This window comes from Mytilus californianus, unplaced genomic scaffold, assembly GCF_021869535.1.
Source record: "Mytilus californianus isolate M0D057914Y unplaced genomic scaffold, xbMytCali1.0.p SCAF_14, whole genome shotgun sequence".
NCBI classification, from domain to species: domain Eukaryota; kingdom Metazoa; phylum Mollusca; class Bivalvia; order Mytilida; family Mytilidae; genus Mytilus; species Mytilus californianus.
Window position 1 is genome coordinate 30,827,380 of NW_026262626.1, and position 17,494 is coordinate 30,844,873.

A 17,494-nucleotide genomic window follows, 5' to 3' on the forward strand; every position below is an offset into this window, starting at 1 on the left:
GTTGTTTAAAATAATTGTTTTTATCAAAGTTCGTAGATCAAGTTTGTGAGTGTTGTCCGTAAATACAGTCAAATTATTTTTGAAAAATTTATTAAACTGGTCCTGAGATGTTTTTTTATACAACGCAAATAACACATTCAGAAATAGTAAATCAGACGATCACGTGATCGAAGTAAAAAATGCGTGAAATTTGAAAAAAAAAAAAATAGAAAAAAATATAGTGACGCGATTGATTTGGATAGCGCTGTGCTCAGTTAAATAGAACAGCGGAAAATTGCGATAGGGCTGAATACTGCAGTGCTTAAACCACCTGAGGAGAACACTGGCTAAATTCAATGTTTTGACAGTCTGTCACTTTCTAAGTATTGGGTACAATCTTTGTGCAAATGTAGGTTATCTGTTAGCATTAACTTGAACTTGGATGGATGTTCAGATCATATCTTCTATAACATTGTATAATATTGCCCTTTATATTTGAAAACCAAAGATATACAGTTAAGTAAAGCCTATCAACCAATAGCCTAAGCAATTAAACCTTATAACTTCATTATTCAATCCATTTTTATGCCCCCGTCGTAGCGGTGGGGGCATTAAGTTTTACCCTTGTCCGTCTGTACGTACGTACGAACGTACGTCCCAAAATTGGTTTCTGTTCTCTAACTTGAGTTTGCCTTGACCAAATGTTATGAAACTTATATACAATGCTTATTACCACAAAACACAGATCAAGTTTGAATTTTGGTGGCGTCACTATAACCGTTCTAGAGTAATGCCCCTTTATAAATGGAAAAATTGCTAAATTTTTAGTTTCCGTTCTCTAACTTAAGTTTGCCTCAACCAAATGTTATGAAACTTATACACAATGTTTATTACCACAAAACAGAGATCAAGTTTGAATTTTGGTGGCGTAACTTTAACTGTTCTAGAGTTATGCCCCTTTATAAATGGAAAAATTGCAAAATTTTTAGTTTTCGTTCTCTAACTTAATTTTGCCTCAACCAAATGTTATGAAACTTATACACAATGCTTATTACCACAAAACACAGATCAAGTTTGAATTTTGGTGGTGTCACTTTAACTGTTCTAGAGTTATGCTCCTTTATAAATGGAAAAATTGCAAAATGTTTATTTTCTACTAAATATCAAGTAATTTTTAAAATTGGAGTTATCTTCCTTTGTCCATGATTATAGTTGAATCAACTACAATCAATGCTTTATACAATGCAATGTTTAATTTTGACTTCCACTTATAAAACACAGATCAAGTTAAATTTGGATAGTGTCACTTTAACCATTATTGAATTATGCCCCTTTATAAATCGAAAGATTGCAAAATTTTTAGTTTCCATTCTGTAACTTAAGTTTGCCCCAACCAAACATTATGAAATCTATACACAATATTCATTACCACAAAACTAAGATCAAGTACACATTTTTTGTTTCCCTTTCTAACTTGAGTTTGCCTCAACCAAATGTTATGAAACTTATACACAATGCTTATTACTACATAATACAGATTAAGTACGAAATTTGGTGGCGACACTTTTACCATTCTTGAGTTATGTCCCTTTATAAACATAAAAATTGCTGAATTTTTCTCTTACTTTAGATTGTCTCAACCAAATGTTATAAAACTTATACACTTCTAGAGTTGTGCGTGTTTACAAATAGAAAAATTGCTGAATTTTAAGTTTCTGTTCTCTACTTAAGTTAGCCTCAACCAAATGTTATGAGACTTACACACAATGCTTATTATCACAAAACTAAGATCAAGTTCAAATTTGGGTAGCGTTACTTTTACCGTTCTTCAATTATGTCCCTTTATATCTATATGATATGCAAGTGGGGGCATCATCTGTGTCCACATGTGGACACTATCCACATTTATTTTTCAATAGAATTTTTTTCAAACTGTCCAAGATTTAATCAAAATGATGTCAAGAGTCATTCCTCAGTACATAGTTTTTTTTTCTCAAAAGCATTTCATGTATGAATGCTTATTTTGTATCTTTTCAGCTTTTGATTTCTGAATCTTTAAACAAAAATATAATTCCCTAATTTAATGCTTTGTGGTATAAAACTTGTCCAATTTTCTTAGATGTTCCTGCATCATTTTCATAACCAAATATAATCAACATAAAAGCTTGATCACTGTTTAAATTATTGTTAGGTTAAAATGCACAAATGATTTACAATACATTTGTAATTGTTTAAGTGAAGCAACACCTAAAGTGGTGATTGTGCGGTAGGGTAAAATCAAGTGGATACCTCTAGGTATTCACAATTGTGTTTGAAAAAGTAAAATTATATCGACTTGAAGACAACAGCACTCATAAATTTCCGCAAAGTAATAGTTTTGATGGTCAACATGTTTCTCCAGCAAGCGTGACGTCTTCAGGACAAGTATACATATGAAATAAAACAGTGAAGAACACATTTTGAGGTTATTGCGGTTAAAGGGAAGTAATGTTGCAATAATTGTTGTTATGACGACATTATAGATAAAAATAGAAAGTGAAAGTTAAATAAGAATAGTTAAGTTGAATAGAAAGTTAAAGTAAGTCGAAGTTATTAACGGTGGTTGGCTGCTATTCACACATGTCTGTATACAGACTCATTGAAGATTCCTAGTGGTATTGTTATGAAGAGATGATGAAAATGGATGATAAAATGTTTGGTTTAATTTCCCTTATGGACAACACCTCACTGGTAATTCTGTACCAATTCAACTGGCTTTTCTCTAAGAGGCACTGCTTCCAATTGCGTAGGGAATATTATGAGGTGCATGATCTCCGCTGGTAAGGGGAATTATAAAATTAGTGGTAGATCTGTAAATATTTAATTTGTTTGTAAAATGTCCATGGATCAAGCTTGGCTTCATTAATGGAGCAGAAGCAGATGTTTTCAGTGCTCTGTTTTCTCAAACAACTCTCATTAGTTTTCCATTTGCAGATTTTCAATTTTGAGTCTTCATTCGCAAGTTTCATGATAAAAATTTACTTTTGGTAATTTTTTCCGGTATGATTTGTATAGAAAATAACATAATTTGTTTTCCTTTTCTGTGACTATCCTGTACCTCATTCATGGTTAATTGACTTTGAATATTTTTCATAACTTTCATGTTAAAGTATTGCTATTTTAATTTCAAATAAAGGCAACAGTAGTATACCGCTGTTCAAAAGTCATAAATCGATTGAGAGAAAACAAATCCCAGTTACAAACTAAAACCGAGGGAAACACATCAACTATAACAACGGAACAACAGAAACACTGAAGTGCAACAAAAACAAACGCCAATGCAACATACATAGAAACAAACTATTTGATAACAACTGCCATATTCCCGACTTGGTACAGGAAATTTTAAGAAAAAATGGTGGGTTGAACCTGGTTTTATGGCTAGCCAAACCTCCCGCTTATATGGCCATGTTAAAAATATCGTTAAAATGACAACATTATGTGACAGGAATACAGTATAAATAAATGCAAGAACACTCTGGACAGAGAAATACATAAATAAATAATATAATAGTACATTTCGACATGTAAACCACAGAATAACAACGAACACCTAAAATTAATTTACGACAGTACACAAATACAGCATAATAGAATTATGAACTGTGCGTCACATGAATGTATCAACATTTGCATTTTACTATCAACATAACAAAAAGGCGAGACATATCTCATTGTTAACAGTTGATTTATTTAGACTTTTAAAAAATCACAAATATCAAAACATAAAATCCTGTCAATTAGAAATTCAGAGAGTATCATCTGCATACAAATGGAAATGGGTCAGAAATGCTTATTTTGGTCGGCTTATTTTGCCCATATAATGCCAAAATTGGAACTTTTACTGAATTTCTATTAAATACAGATGTAATTCCTTTACTTTCTTCGGTTTTACCAGTTGATACCATCAAACCATTCAGGGAAGTTGCCAAAGAACAGAATCATCATTTACTGAATCCATCTATTTATATATATAATTATAGGCAAAAGAGCACAGTTATTTTGAAGTGCATTTCTTTTAGACATTAAACGCAAATTAAGAAAGCTCTGTCTTAAACAGATTTTGACAGTGTATTATGCTACTTTTGGGACAAATTATATCAAAATTATAGAAAAGTCTATCTGCTCTAATTAAAATATGGATAATTTTATGTTAAGAGATATTCAGTTTGACAGCTTCAGACATACTTATTTTTGACCTATTTCAAACTGGACTAAATCACTACCTTACCTAAAGATTCATGACCTATTTTATTTACATGTAATTTCTTACTCTTTTATGCATAAAATAAAGATAGATAAATTTGGCAAGTGTATGAACAAAATTTCAAGTTATACACTGTCCACACGAGGGACTACACATGTATTTGTAGACACTGAAAATCAAAGGACGATAACTGTTTCCCAGAACCATCCCACCGTAATTCAAGTTATCAGATAAAGAACCTATACTTTTTCTTGTAACATTCGTGCTACAATTAAATTTATTTTAAGTGAAGGCCATACAGGCATTCAGTTGTTTATCTTACATGGAATTGTTAATAACAATAACTTATCAGAAACCAAAATCAGAGTGTACATAACCTGATCTGTAGATCAAAAGACTCTGGCAACTATAATTATTATTAACTTTAAATTTAAATGTAATATAATGTACAATTATGTACCATATGTGATATTTCATTTATCATCGATCTAACTTCTTTGGAATCAATATCTTTAATTTTAGGGCTGCTGATTTGCTACTAGGAGGAGCTGTGATGAATAAAGCTTTTCAGCCACATGAAGCACATATACCATATATACTACAGGTGAATATTTAAAAATTAGATTTAAAATAGTGCTGGCCATTCTGCTCATGCCTTTAATGTAGGTGTATTGAAAGGGGATCAAGAAATTAATTTAACTCTGCCACATGTCATGCTCCTGTCCCAAGTCAAGAACTTTATCAGTGGTTGTTTAAGTTGTATTTTTAGCTAATCACTTGGGTTTCGTCTGTTGTTCCTGCCAATCTGAACCAACATGGCCACCATGGATAAAAATAGAACATAAAAAAACAACAGAATTATTCAGACCACCAAGACTACAAATCTGATGGTCCCAGAGAAAATTTGGTGATCCGGTAATTGTACATTTGTACTTGAATTGAACCTTATGCTATGAAGTAGGTTTATCCAATTGGCTCAATATATTAACCTTATCGATGGTTTGGTTCACCGTTGTTTGTTATAAATTTTGGTCTCTGCATTGTTCATTAATTTGTATTCCTTGATTAAATTTATAGCTTTTCATGTTATATGCATCATTCATTATACTAAGACCCATTACTTTGAAAGGTGTATTAAAATGATAGAAATGAAAGAATAAGTTTATTCCTCAGCAGCAAATGTTTTTATATAAACTTTCTTTCAGTGTATCTCATTTCAAATTAAAAATTTTCATAATTTTTATGCCCTTGCAACTGAAAGTTGGCGGCATATTGTTTTACCCCTGTCCGTCAGTCCTTCTGTCCGTTTGTCCCATTATGGGTTTATAGTTATTCAAGATAACTCCTATAGTTTAAATGCTAGGAAGTTTTTGATTTTAATGGTGGGAGGCATCTACCCCCAGCCATCAACAGTTGAAAAGCGTTCACTGCTTGTTTGGTTGCTTTCTCTGCGGCATCCTTTACACAGTTTGATAAGATTTCAAGAGCGTCAGATTCTGGAACAGTACACTTGAATTTAAAGTCCCTCACATTAAAAAGCTGTACAACTTCCCCAACCGTCAATGTTGGAGATTTTATCATGGATTTTTCTAATCCAAATAATTATGAAGTCTTGAAAGGCTATTTTATTTTTTTGCTTTGATGCCATCGCAGTAAGGTGTCAAAGGTCCAAGCAAAAAAATAAAATAGCCTTTCAAGACGTCATAATTATTTGGACTAGGATTTTTCTGGTCACAGCTAGTAAATTCATTGTTCTTTAATCCAAAGTCAGATACTGATTGAGTATAACAATAAAGGTGGTAGAATTTGAAAATGGGCATTTTTTTCTCTTTCCTGTGTGAACACACTTTGACTGAAGGCTATGGCAGTAGGCTGAGTAGCTATGCCGTTTGTTTAGCTTCAATCTATATCATACAAACGTTTACTGTATTTAAAATTTTCATTGAAATCAAACATTTAAATGATGCGAATCAAAGGTTATTCTAAATAAAAACTGTTTCTGGAAAAAAAGTTGAAAAAAAAAAACTATTCGTCGACAATAAAATGTTTCCGATCATGGCTGAAAATGAGGTCGGTCAGGCAACCGGAAACACACATATTTTTTCTTGGCCTGACGTCAATTTTTGGAAAGTATATTTACGTACAACGTGACCATTGGGATCATGACCTTTGACAGACCTAAAATAGCGACGAGAGCTTAAAATAACTTGATGTAGATGTGGGACAATTGGATTTTGCATTTGTTTTTTTAGACGTTTAATTTTGATCTTTCTAATTTAGAAGCAGAGTTTTCTTTTAAATAAAATAAGAATGATTTAATTGTGGAAAATAAAGGAAGTTGTATAAACAATATTTAAAAAGATAGATTGACCTTTTACATGTATTTTAGATTTGAACCGCACACAAGTCGGAAAATACACCGATGTAAATGATATCTACTTTGAGGAAGAATGATTTTTTTACGGGTAAATTAAGAATTGTAACTTTATTAAATAGAAAAGTCCTATTTTTTAAGATAAGAATCGGAAATAAGTCGGCATTTACGCTGCTTTTTTTTTTTTTCAATACAAAATATTTTAAGTGAACATTAATTTTTAATAAATGCAAGCAAATGTTATATTTAAAAGATAGTTGTGGATTGTTTCTGACGATTTTTTACTAAGTATAGCCACCACATTCCCACTTAGTACAGCAGAGGATGTATAAACTACAAAACTTATTCGGTTATTCATTCTGTGTTGGTGTTTCATACCTTCTGCATGTGTTTTGTTTTATCTGAAGGTCCTTCAAATATTAATGGGATGAATATATCTGACAGTATTTCACTAAAAGAGGAATGTTTTAGTTTCAACGTCATATTCTTTAGTGATATCCATTAAGTATGAATTTTCTGCACACTCTCTCCGTATTTGTTTTCGATTTACATGTTCTACTCCAAAATCAGGTTAATGTCAAACAGAACATTTACAATTGTTTTTCTTATGATTTTGGTTACTTTTAACACATGTGAAGTGTTCTAGAATCATTTATAAGCATTTTGGACTGCTACTAGATGATGGAAAACAGGTTTTTCCATGAAAATACTGAAAATATAACGCTATCGAAATATGTGCAGATCAAATATTCTTAACAAGTTATGCCCCTTGGAAAAAATAATTATAACCGTGATTACAGAAATCGCATGGCATTTGATCTGAAGCCTTCATTTCTCTAAGATATTTATAAATTGTTTTAAAGAACAAAAATAAAAGTGTTATTTTTAGTTATTACTCTTTGGAGGACATTGGAACTCTGTTCTTTTATTTAGATTTTTGGTTGCGTCCTTGTCAGCATGGTAAACGTCCTTATCAAAGATATGGAAAATCTTAAAAAGAAAAAGGCTTGTAATTCAAAAACATTATTTGATGTATACTATGATTTTTAATCCTTGCAAAACGGATATTTATCCTTTAAATCCTAAAATGGCAAACCAAAGAATTATAGCAAAAAATGGACTAAGAATTGATTAGCAAAGTTGATTCAGAAAAAAAAAAAAAGAATATACAATATAAACTTTGAAATTTGTTTTCAAAGGGGATTATAATCTACATATTAGGTTTATTTGGCATATGTTACATGTATTTAAAATGCATTGATCAGTTTATATTATAGTTATATGGTGTTTTTATGCCCCACCTAGGGGCATTATGTTTTTCGATTTGTGGGTTCGTTCGTTCGTTCATTTGTCCGTCCTTCCCTTTCGTTCGTCCGTCCGTCCGTCCGTCTGTCCCGCTTCAGGTTAAAGTTTTTGGTTAAAGGTTTTGTTCAAGGTAGTTTTTGATGAAGTTGAAGTCCAATCAACTTGAAACTTAGTACACATGTTCCCTGTGATATGATCTTTCTAATTTTAATGCCAAATTAGAGTTTTTACCACAATTTCATGGTCCACTGAACATAGAAAATGATAGTGCGAGAGGTGATTCCGTGTACTATGTACACATTCTTGTTTAATTTTTTTTTTATTACAGATGTTCATTGACTATAATTTGTATGGTATGAATATGATTAATGTATGTGCAGTCAAATTTAGGAAGCAGAAAACAGATGGTAAGTTTTCTACTTGTTGTGATTTTGTTATCTTTATAAGTCTCAATCTCTTGTAAAATGTAAGAGGTTGGTATGTCTAGACCCTGCAATTAGACACCTATGAAACTAGTGACACAACAGAGGGGCTGTTAGGAAAAAGATGTCAATATTTCTCTTTGCTCTTTATCCTAGCATCTGCAAGGAGAGGCCAGCTCCCAGACCTTCTGTGGATCAGATCAATGCATTAGATGCAGATCTAGAGCTGGCTACATCACTGACAGTGGAGTTCAAAGTTTACATTGAAAACCTATGTGAATTTGCATTTTCATCTTTTTTATGCCCCTGCCGTAGTCAAGGGGGCATGAAGTTTTACCCTTGTCTGTCTTGCTTCGCCTCAAAAATTTGCAAATTGTAGAGCAAAAGAGAAGCTTGAAAAGTAAAGGTGAGCGAGCGATTATTATTTTTTTTTTTTAAACATAAAATCATAGGTTCTGACAATATTGATCAAAACAAGATGGTATGAAACTTGATTTACCACTTGTACTTTGACATTTCTTTAATTTATCAACTGCTGAAGTGTATTTTTTTCCCTGTTCACCAGGACAGGTAATGCCCACTTTTAATTGCAGCATATTTATGACTTCTTGTATTACTGTTACTTTCTGAGGACATCAGATCTTAAACTGAATAATTGAATAATTATTTCAACTACCTTAAATGATCTCCATTGAATTGTCATAGATGACTTTTCACGTTCACCGGAAATGACTTATAACTAGCAACACGGCTGTGTCTTGCAAGAAGCAGGAACTGCTCATCCTTCCAGAACACCTTAGTTCATCCCCAGTTTTTAGGGGTTCGTGCTGTTCATTGATGTGTGTACTTTTTATACGACCGCAAAAAAATTTTGAGGTCGTATATTGGTATGACGTTGGCGTCGTCGTCGTCGTCGTCCGGCGTCGTCGTCCGAATACACAATGGTTTTCGCACTCTAACTTTAGTTTAAGTGAATGGATCTCTATGAAATTTCACCATAAGGTTCAATACCACAATAGGAAGGTGGGGATTGATTTTGGGGGTTATGGTACCAATAGTTAAGGAATTAGGGGCCAAAAAGGGGCTGAAAATAAGCATTTTTGTAACTTCCAGACATAACTTGTGTGTTAGCATATGGATCTCTTTGACATTGTACCACCAGATTCCATATCACAAAGGGTCAATGCTGGATTGATTTTGGGGTTAATTGCCTCAAAATTTTAGGAATAAGGGGCCAAAAGGGGGCAAAAAACAAGCATTTTTCTAGTTTCATGACAATAACTTGTGTGTAAGTGTATGGATCTTTCTGAAATTTTACTACAAGGTTCCATTTCACAAAGGGAAAGCTGGAATTGAGTGTTGTGGTAATTGCCCAAAACGTTTAGTAATAAGGGGCCTAAAAAGGGGTTTAAAATAAGCATTTTTTAGTTTCTAGACAATAACTTGTGTTCAAGTGTATGGATCTCTCTAAAATTGTATTACAAGGTACCATACCACAAAGGCAAGGCTGTTATTGAGCTTGGTTTGGGGGGAAAGGGGGGTGGGGGTGATGAATCATAAGGGGGGCGGGGGTCAAAAAAGGGGTAATTTTTTTTTTTCCTTTTTTTTTTGTTTAAAATTTACATTTTAAGTTAGTTATTTTTTATCACGAAGAGAAAGTAGGAATTGAGTTTTGGGGTTAATTGCTCAAACATTTATGAATAAGGGGCCAAATATTGGTCAAAAATAAGGATTTTTTTAGTTTGCAACAAAAACTTGTGTTCAAGTGTATGGATCTCTGTGAAATTGTATTGCAATGTACCATACCACAAATTGAAGGTTTTGATTGAGGTGGGGGATGATGAATCAAAAGGGGGTTGAAAAAATGTGTGGGAGGTAGGATTTTTTTTTTTCATTTTTTTTTCTTTAAAATTTTCCATTTAAAGATGGTTGTTTCAGATTTATATATGAAAGAAAATAATAATGATACGGTTATATATCATGAGGAATTGAAATTTAAAATTATGTATATTGGAAATTTAAGTTACATTGGAAAGTAATAATTGGCTTTGGGGGGGGGGGGGTGGTGGTTATGGCTCTAATGTTTAAGGAATAAGGGGAAAAAAAAGGTTAAAAAACAAGGGTTTCCATTTTAATAGACAAATAATTGAGTAAAGAACATTATTTAAAAGCAGTGTAAGGTTGGTAATTCAAATTCATTTAAATATCTCATCTACACTGCTTTTAAATTATGTAAATTGGAAATTTGCCAATAACTTTATTGTTAATAAATGCATTGGAAATTTGCCAACAATTTTAGTGTAATAAACTTCATTGGAAATTTGCCAATATAAAATTTTGCTGATGAAGGTTTTTTGTTTACCTTTAGCCTTGACTATGAAGTCATTTTCTATTTTTATACGACCGCAAAAATTAAAAATTTTTTGGTCGTATATTGGTATGACGTTGGCGTCGTCGTCGTCGTCGTCGTCGTCGTTGTCGTCGTCGTCGTCGTCGTCGTCGTCGTCTGGCGTCGTCCGGCGTCGTCCGAAGACACATTGGTTTTCGCACTCTAACTTTAGTTTAAGTGAATGGATCTCCATGAAATTTCACCATAAGGTTCAATACCACGATAGGAAGGTTGGGATTGATTTTGGGGGTTATGGTACCAACAGTTAAGGAATTAGGGGCCAAAAAGGGGCCAAAAATAAGCATTTTTGTAACTTTCAGACAATAACTTGTGTGTAAGTGTATGGATCTCTCTGACATTGTACCACAAGGTTCCATATCACAAAGGGAAGGCTGTAATTGATTTTGGGGGTAATTGCCTCAAAATTTTAGGAATTAGGGGCCAAAAAAGGGGCAAAAAACAAGCATTTTTCTAGTTTCATGACAATAACTTGTGTGTAAGTGTTTGGATATTTCTGAAATTGTACTACAATGTTCCATATCACAAAGGGAAAGCTGGAATTGAGTTTGGGGGTAATTGCCCGAAACGTTTAGGAATTGGGGGCCAAAAAGGGGCCAAAAATAAGCATTTTTCTAGTTTCCAGACAATAACTTGTGTTCAAGTGTATGGATCTCTCTGAAATTGTACTGCAAGGTACCATACCACAAAGGGAAGGCTGGGATTGAGTTTGGGGGTGATGAATCAAAAGGGGGTTCAAAAAATTTGGGGGGGGGGATTTTTTTTTTTTTTTTTTTTCTTTTTTTCCTTTTTTTTTTCTTTTAAAATTTTCCATCTTAAGTTGGTTATTTCTGATTTATATTTAAAAGCAAATAATAATGATATGGTAGGAGATACACACCAAACAGGATGTGTAAATTATTATATAATAAGTATTGTGCAATAGCAAGAAATTTTCAATTGCACAGTATTGCACAATAGCAAGAAATCTTCAATTGCACAGTATTGCGCAATAGCAAGAAATCTTCAATTTAACAGTATTGCGCAATAGCAAGAAATATCCAATAGCACAATATTGCGCAATAGCAAGAAATTGTCAATTGTACAGTATTGCGCAATAGCAAGAAATATTCAATTGCACAGTATTGTGCAAAAGAAGATACTTCGTATAAATTGCTTATTTCTTGATCAATTTCAATGGGGTTTTATTCTTGAATTCTTGGGGTTCTTTAATATGCTGAATCTAACCGTGTATTAAGTTTTTGGATTTTGGGCCCCGTTTTTAAATTGGTCCACATTGAGGTCCAAAGGGTCCAAAATTAAACTTTGTTTGATTTCATCAAAAATTGAATTATTGGGGTTCTTTGATATGCCGAATCTAACCGTGTATTTAGATTTTTAATTTTGGGTCCCGTTTTTTAAATTGGTCTACATTAAGGTCCAAAGGGTCCAAAATTAAACTTAGTTTGATTTTAACAAAAATTGAATTCTTAGGGTTCTTTGATATGCTGAATCTAAACATGTGTTTAGATTTTTGATTATGGGCCCAGTTTTCAAGTTGGTCCAAGTTGGGGTCCAAAATTAAACTTTGTTTGATTTCAACAAAAATTGAATATATGGGGTTCTTTGATATGCTGAATCTAAACATGTATTTAGATTTTAGATTTTTGGCCCAGTTTTCAAGTTGGTCCAAATTGGGGTCCAAAATTAAACTTTGTTTGATTTCAACAAAAATTGAATATATGGGGTTCTTTGATATGCTGAATCTTACCATGTATTTAGATTTTTTATTTGTGGGCCCGCTATCAAATTGGTTCATATTGAGGTCAAAAGGGTCCAAAATTAAACTTTGTTTGATTTCATCCAAAATTGAATTATTGGGGTTCTTTGATATGCCAAATCTAACCGTGTATTTAGATTTTTAATTTTGGGTCCTATTTTTTAAATTGGTCTACATTAAGGTCCAAAGGGTCCAAAATTAAACTTAGTTTGATTTTAACAAAAATCGAATTTTTGGGGTTCTTTGATATGCTGAATCTAAACATGTGTTTAGATTTTTGATTATGGGACCAGTTTTCAAGTTGGTCCAAGTTGGGGTCCAAAATTAAACTTTGTTTGATTTCAACAAAAATTGAATATATGGGGTTCTTTGATATGCTGAATCTAAACATGTATTTAGATTTTAGATTTTTGGCCCAGTTTTCAAGTTGGTCCAAATTGGGGTCCAAAATTAAACTTTGTTTGATTTCAACAAAAATTGAATATGTGGGGTTCTTTGATATGCTGAATCTTACCATGTATTTAGATTTTTTATTTGTGGGCCCGCTATCAAATTGGTTCATATTGAGGTCAAAAGGGTCCAAAATTAAACTTTGTTTGATTTCATCAAAAATTGAATTATTGGGGTTCTTTGATATGCCAAATCTAACCGTGTTTTTAGATTTTTAATTTTGGGTCCCGTTTTTTAAATTTGTCTACATTAAGGTCCAAAGGGTCCAAAATTAAACTTAGTTTGATTTTAACAAAAATTGAATTCTTCGGGCACTTTGATATGCTGAATCTAAACATGTGTTTAGATTTTTGATTATGGGACCAGTTTTCAAGTTTGTCCAAGTTGGGGTCCAAAATTAAACTTTGTTTGATTTCAACAAAAATTGAATATATGGGGTTCTTTGATATGCTGAATCTAACCATGTATTTTGATTTTGGACATTGGACCATAATAGGTAAATTAAAAAAAATCAAGTTCTTAGACCACATTCTTTCTGTGTCAGAAACCTATGCTGTGTCAAATATTTAATCACAATCCAAATTCAGAGCTGTATCAAGCTTGAATGTTGTGTCCATACTTGCCCCAACTGTTCAGGGTTCGACCTCTGCGGTCGTATCAAGCTGCGCCCAGCGAAGCATTTTATTATAGCCTTATGATGTAGTTGAATTATTTAATACTTTTATGATGTGTTTAAATGGGGTTTTATCATGTTTATGGTTGCAAATTTATTGTTTTAGTATAATAAACTCCATTTAAAATTTGCCAATAAAAAAATTTTTTGTTTATTTTTAGCTATGATTATGATGTCATTTTCTATTTTACTTTTATGGTTGCAAAGAAATTTTTATTTTTAGATATTACTGTTAAATGATGCTGATTAAGGTTTTTGCTATGTTTAGCCATGACTATGATGTCATTTTCTATTTTAATATCTGTTATGATGTATTTAAATGGGCTTTTATGGTTACAAAGGAATTTTATTTTTAGATATTACTTTAAAATGTTGCTGATGCTGATTAAGGATTTTGTTTATTTTTAGCCATGACTATGATGTCATTTTCTATTATAATACCTTTATGATGTAATTTCCATTTTTAGATATTACTGTTAAATGATGCTGATTAAGGGTTTTTAGCTATGTTTAGCCATGACTATGATGTCATTTTCTATTTTAATATCTTTATGATGTATTTAAATGGGCTTTTATGGTTACAAAGGAATTTTATTTTTAGATATTACTTTAAATGTTGCTGATTAAGGATTTTTGTTTATTTTTAGCCATGACTATGATGTCACTTTCTATTTTAATACCTTTATGATGTATTTAAATGGGCTCCCATGTATTTAGATTTTTGATTATTTATACATGTTACCAAATTGGTCCACATTGAACAAAAACGGTCCAAATTTCAACTTTATTACATTACATCAAACATTGAATTCTACATATTCTTTGATATATTGAAATTAACAAACAATTTAGTTTATGGATATTCCACCATAATAGGTAAATTAAATTTTTTCCAGTTCTTACACCACATTCATCCTGTGTCAGAAACCTATGCTGTGTCAAATATTTAATGACAATCCAAAGTCATAGCTGTATCAAGCTTGAATTTTGTGTCCATACTTGCCCCAACTGTTCAGGGTTCGACCTCTGCGGTCGTATCAAGCTGCGCCCCAGCGAAGCATTTTATTAGTTTTTAACCAGATTTTCGAAGGAAATATCGGTTATTGATTTGGGGATGTACGGCGGGCGGGCGGATGATCAGACAGGCGGCTGCCAAACAATGTCTCTTCAATAACATGAAAACGCTGTGATGATTTTTTTTCAAATTTAGATACGTTGTTTCTTGTAACTTAATGAAGGTCAAGTTCAATTTTCACGATTTTAGTATTTCTCCTTTTTGAGTTATCACCATTTTTAATATCCAAAAGTGGTATTTTTAAATATTTTTCTCTTGTTATCATATTATGACTAAGCAGATGGTAAATGTCTTATCTCACAATAAAAATTGGAGTGATAGATTTATTTGAAAATTTTCTGTTTCCTGATAAGATTTGTAGGACTGTATATATAAAGTTTGAAATTTACTAGAAGGACTGTATAAATGAAGTTTGAAATTTACTGTTCATTATTAGACATTTTGTAGATAATTAAGTGTCCGTTAATCATATATATTCTTACCCCCACCCCACTTCAATTTGAGAATGTGCTTTTATCTTGTAAACGGTCGAGATCCCCACCCCAAAACCATATATATTCTTGTTTGGGACAATAAAACAAATCAAATGAAATATTAGGATAGTCCTCAGGTTCACACCTACCCTCCTTATTTTTGAAAACTTGTAAATGTGCAAGCTCCCTACCCTGAAACCATATATATTCTTGTATGTTACAATAAAACAAATCAAATGAAATAAAAGGTGAGTTCCCTGGGGTCACCCCCATCCCGTCCTGTTTGAGAACTTGTAAACGGTCGAGATCCACATCCATAAACCATATATATTCTTGTACGGGACAATAAAACAAATCAAATGAAATATAGGGGAAGTCCATGGGGGTAACCCCCACCCCCTTTCTTTTTGATAACTGTAAACAGTCAAGGTCCCCACCCCGAAACCATATTAATTCTTGTATGGGACAATAAAACAAATCAAATGAAATTTAGTGGGACGTCCCCTGGGGTAACCCCCATCCCCTCCTGTTTAAGGACTTGTAAACGGTCAAGATCCCCACCCTTAAACCATATGTATTCTTGTATGGGACAAAAAAACAAATCATATGAAATAAAGGGTGAGTCCCCTGGGGATCAACCCCCACCACTTTTTTGAGAACTTGTAAATGGTCGAGATCTCCACCCCTAAACCATATATATTCCTGTTCGTCATTTCAAGAAGATTTGAATGACATACAGGGTCAATCCATAGGCGCCACTTATGCATATCACAAACCAATTTGTACTGGACTTTGCCCAATGTCAGGCGACCATGGGAATGATGAATTATTGGAGCTTTGTTTGGGAGACTTCCTAACAGTATCCTGTTAGAATTATTTCTTGTTACTGATAAGTTTTATAGATTTTGAAAATACATTGTATTAATGATAAATAAAATTTTGGATTTTTTTCTTCTTTTCTTTGGTAAATTGTTTGAAGAATTTTGTGGCAAGTTTGTTTGTTATTCTGTAAAACCTAATTTTCTGAATGCTATATTTTTTTATAGATTTTGAAAAGACATTGTATGAATGATAAATAAAATTTTGGATTTTTTTCTTCTTTTCTTTGGTAAATAGTTTGAAGAATTTTGTGGCAAGTTTGTTTGTTATTCTGTAAAACCTAATTTTCTGAATGCTATATTTTTTTTTTTGTGAAATGAACTCATTTAAAAACTAAGCTTATATTGTCTATAGCTATTTATAAACTTACATTAAGATTTCTGATTTTGGGCCCAGTTTTCAAGTTGGTCCAAATCGGGGTCCAAAATTAAACTGTGTTTGATTTCAACATAAATTGAATATATATATAGGGTTCTTTGAAATGCTTAATCTAAACCTGTATTTCTTTTCATTATTAATAAGATAATACCACATTGAGGTCCAAAGGGTCCTAAATTGAACTTTTGTTTAATTTCATCAAAAATTGAATTCTTTGGTTCTTTGATATGCTGATTCTAACAATGTTTGAGTGTTAAATCATATCTAATTTTAGAGGACTTAGTCATCACTGGTTGTTGTTATTATATTATTGATTATAATTTGAAAAATTGCATCATATCTTATTTTAGAGAACTATTTATCCAGTTTGAGTTATTTCCCTTTGCACAGAAAATATTATGGATAAAAGTAACCTGTGTTTCATTTCAGCATAAATTAAATGTATATAGGGTTCTTTCAAATGATTAATCTATCCCTGTATTTAAATATTAGATTTTTGGGCCCAGTTTTCAAGTTGGTCCAAATCAGGGTCCAAAATTAAACTTTTTGATTCAACAAAAAAATTATTTATGGGGTTCTTTGAAATGTTGAATCTAACCATGTATTGAGAGATTTTGGATTGTGAGCTCCTTTATCAAATTGGTTCACATTGAGGTCCAAAGGGTCTTAAATTAAACTTTTGTCTGATTTCATTAAAAATTCTTGGGGTTCTTTGATATGCAGATTCTAATATGTACTTAGATCTTGGATATTGGACCATAATAGGTAAATGTCCAATTTCAAATATTTCAGTTCTTTGACCACATTCATGACATTCATTTTGTGTCACAAACCTATGCTGTGTCAAATATTCAATCACAATCCAAATTCAGGGCTGTTTTAAGCTTAAATGTAGTGTCCATACTTGCTCAACTGTTCAGGGCTCGACCTCTGCAGGATAATCCGGTTTGCTGTCACTCTGACAGCCTCTTGTTTGTGTTATATGTTGGTTGTCTGTGTCTCTGTCGTTTTGGTGTTCTCATTGTTGTTCTTTGTCTTTTTGGCACTTTGTATATTTATAAATAAGATGTGGTA

At 32.3% G+C, this 17,494-nt stretch overlaps 1 protein-coding gene and 1 long non-coding RNA gene across 6 annotated transcripts in view; one reads left to right on the forward strand and one right to left on the reverse strand.

The window, feature by feature from the left end:
* The window catches only part of LOC127724637 (uncharacterized), a 640,225-nt gene that overhangs the window by 29,100 nt on the left and 593,631 nt on the right, over window positions 1-17,494 (forward strand). For all 5 annotated transcript variants that reach the window (XR_007992624.1, XM_052231644.1, XM_052231645.1 and 2 more), the window contains exons 5-6: window positions 4,748-4,829; window positions 8,233-8,311. Coding sequence is in view for 4 of the 5 variants with exons in the window: in XM_052231644.1 (XP_052087604.1) it covers window positions 4,748-4,829; window positions 8,233-8,311 (161 nt within the window). In the remaining variant the exon portion in view is untranslated. The remainder of the gene's footprint in view (window positions 1-4,747; window positions 4,830-8,232; window positions 8,312-17,494) is intronic.
* The window catches only part of LOC127724793 (uncharacterized), a 152,796-nt gene that overhangs the window by 21,099 nt on the left and 114,203 nt on the right, over window positions 1-17,494 (reverse strand). The gene's annotated exons all lie outside the window — the stretch shown is intronic.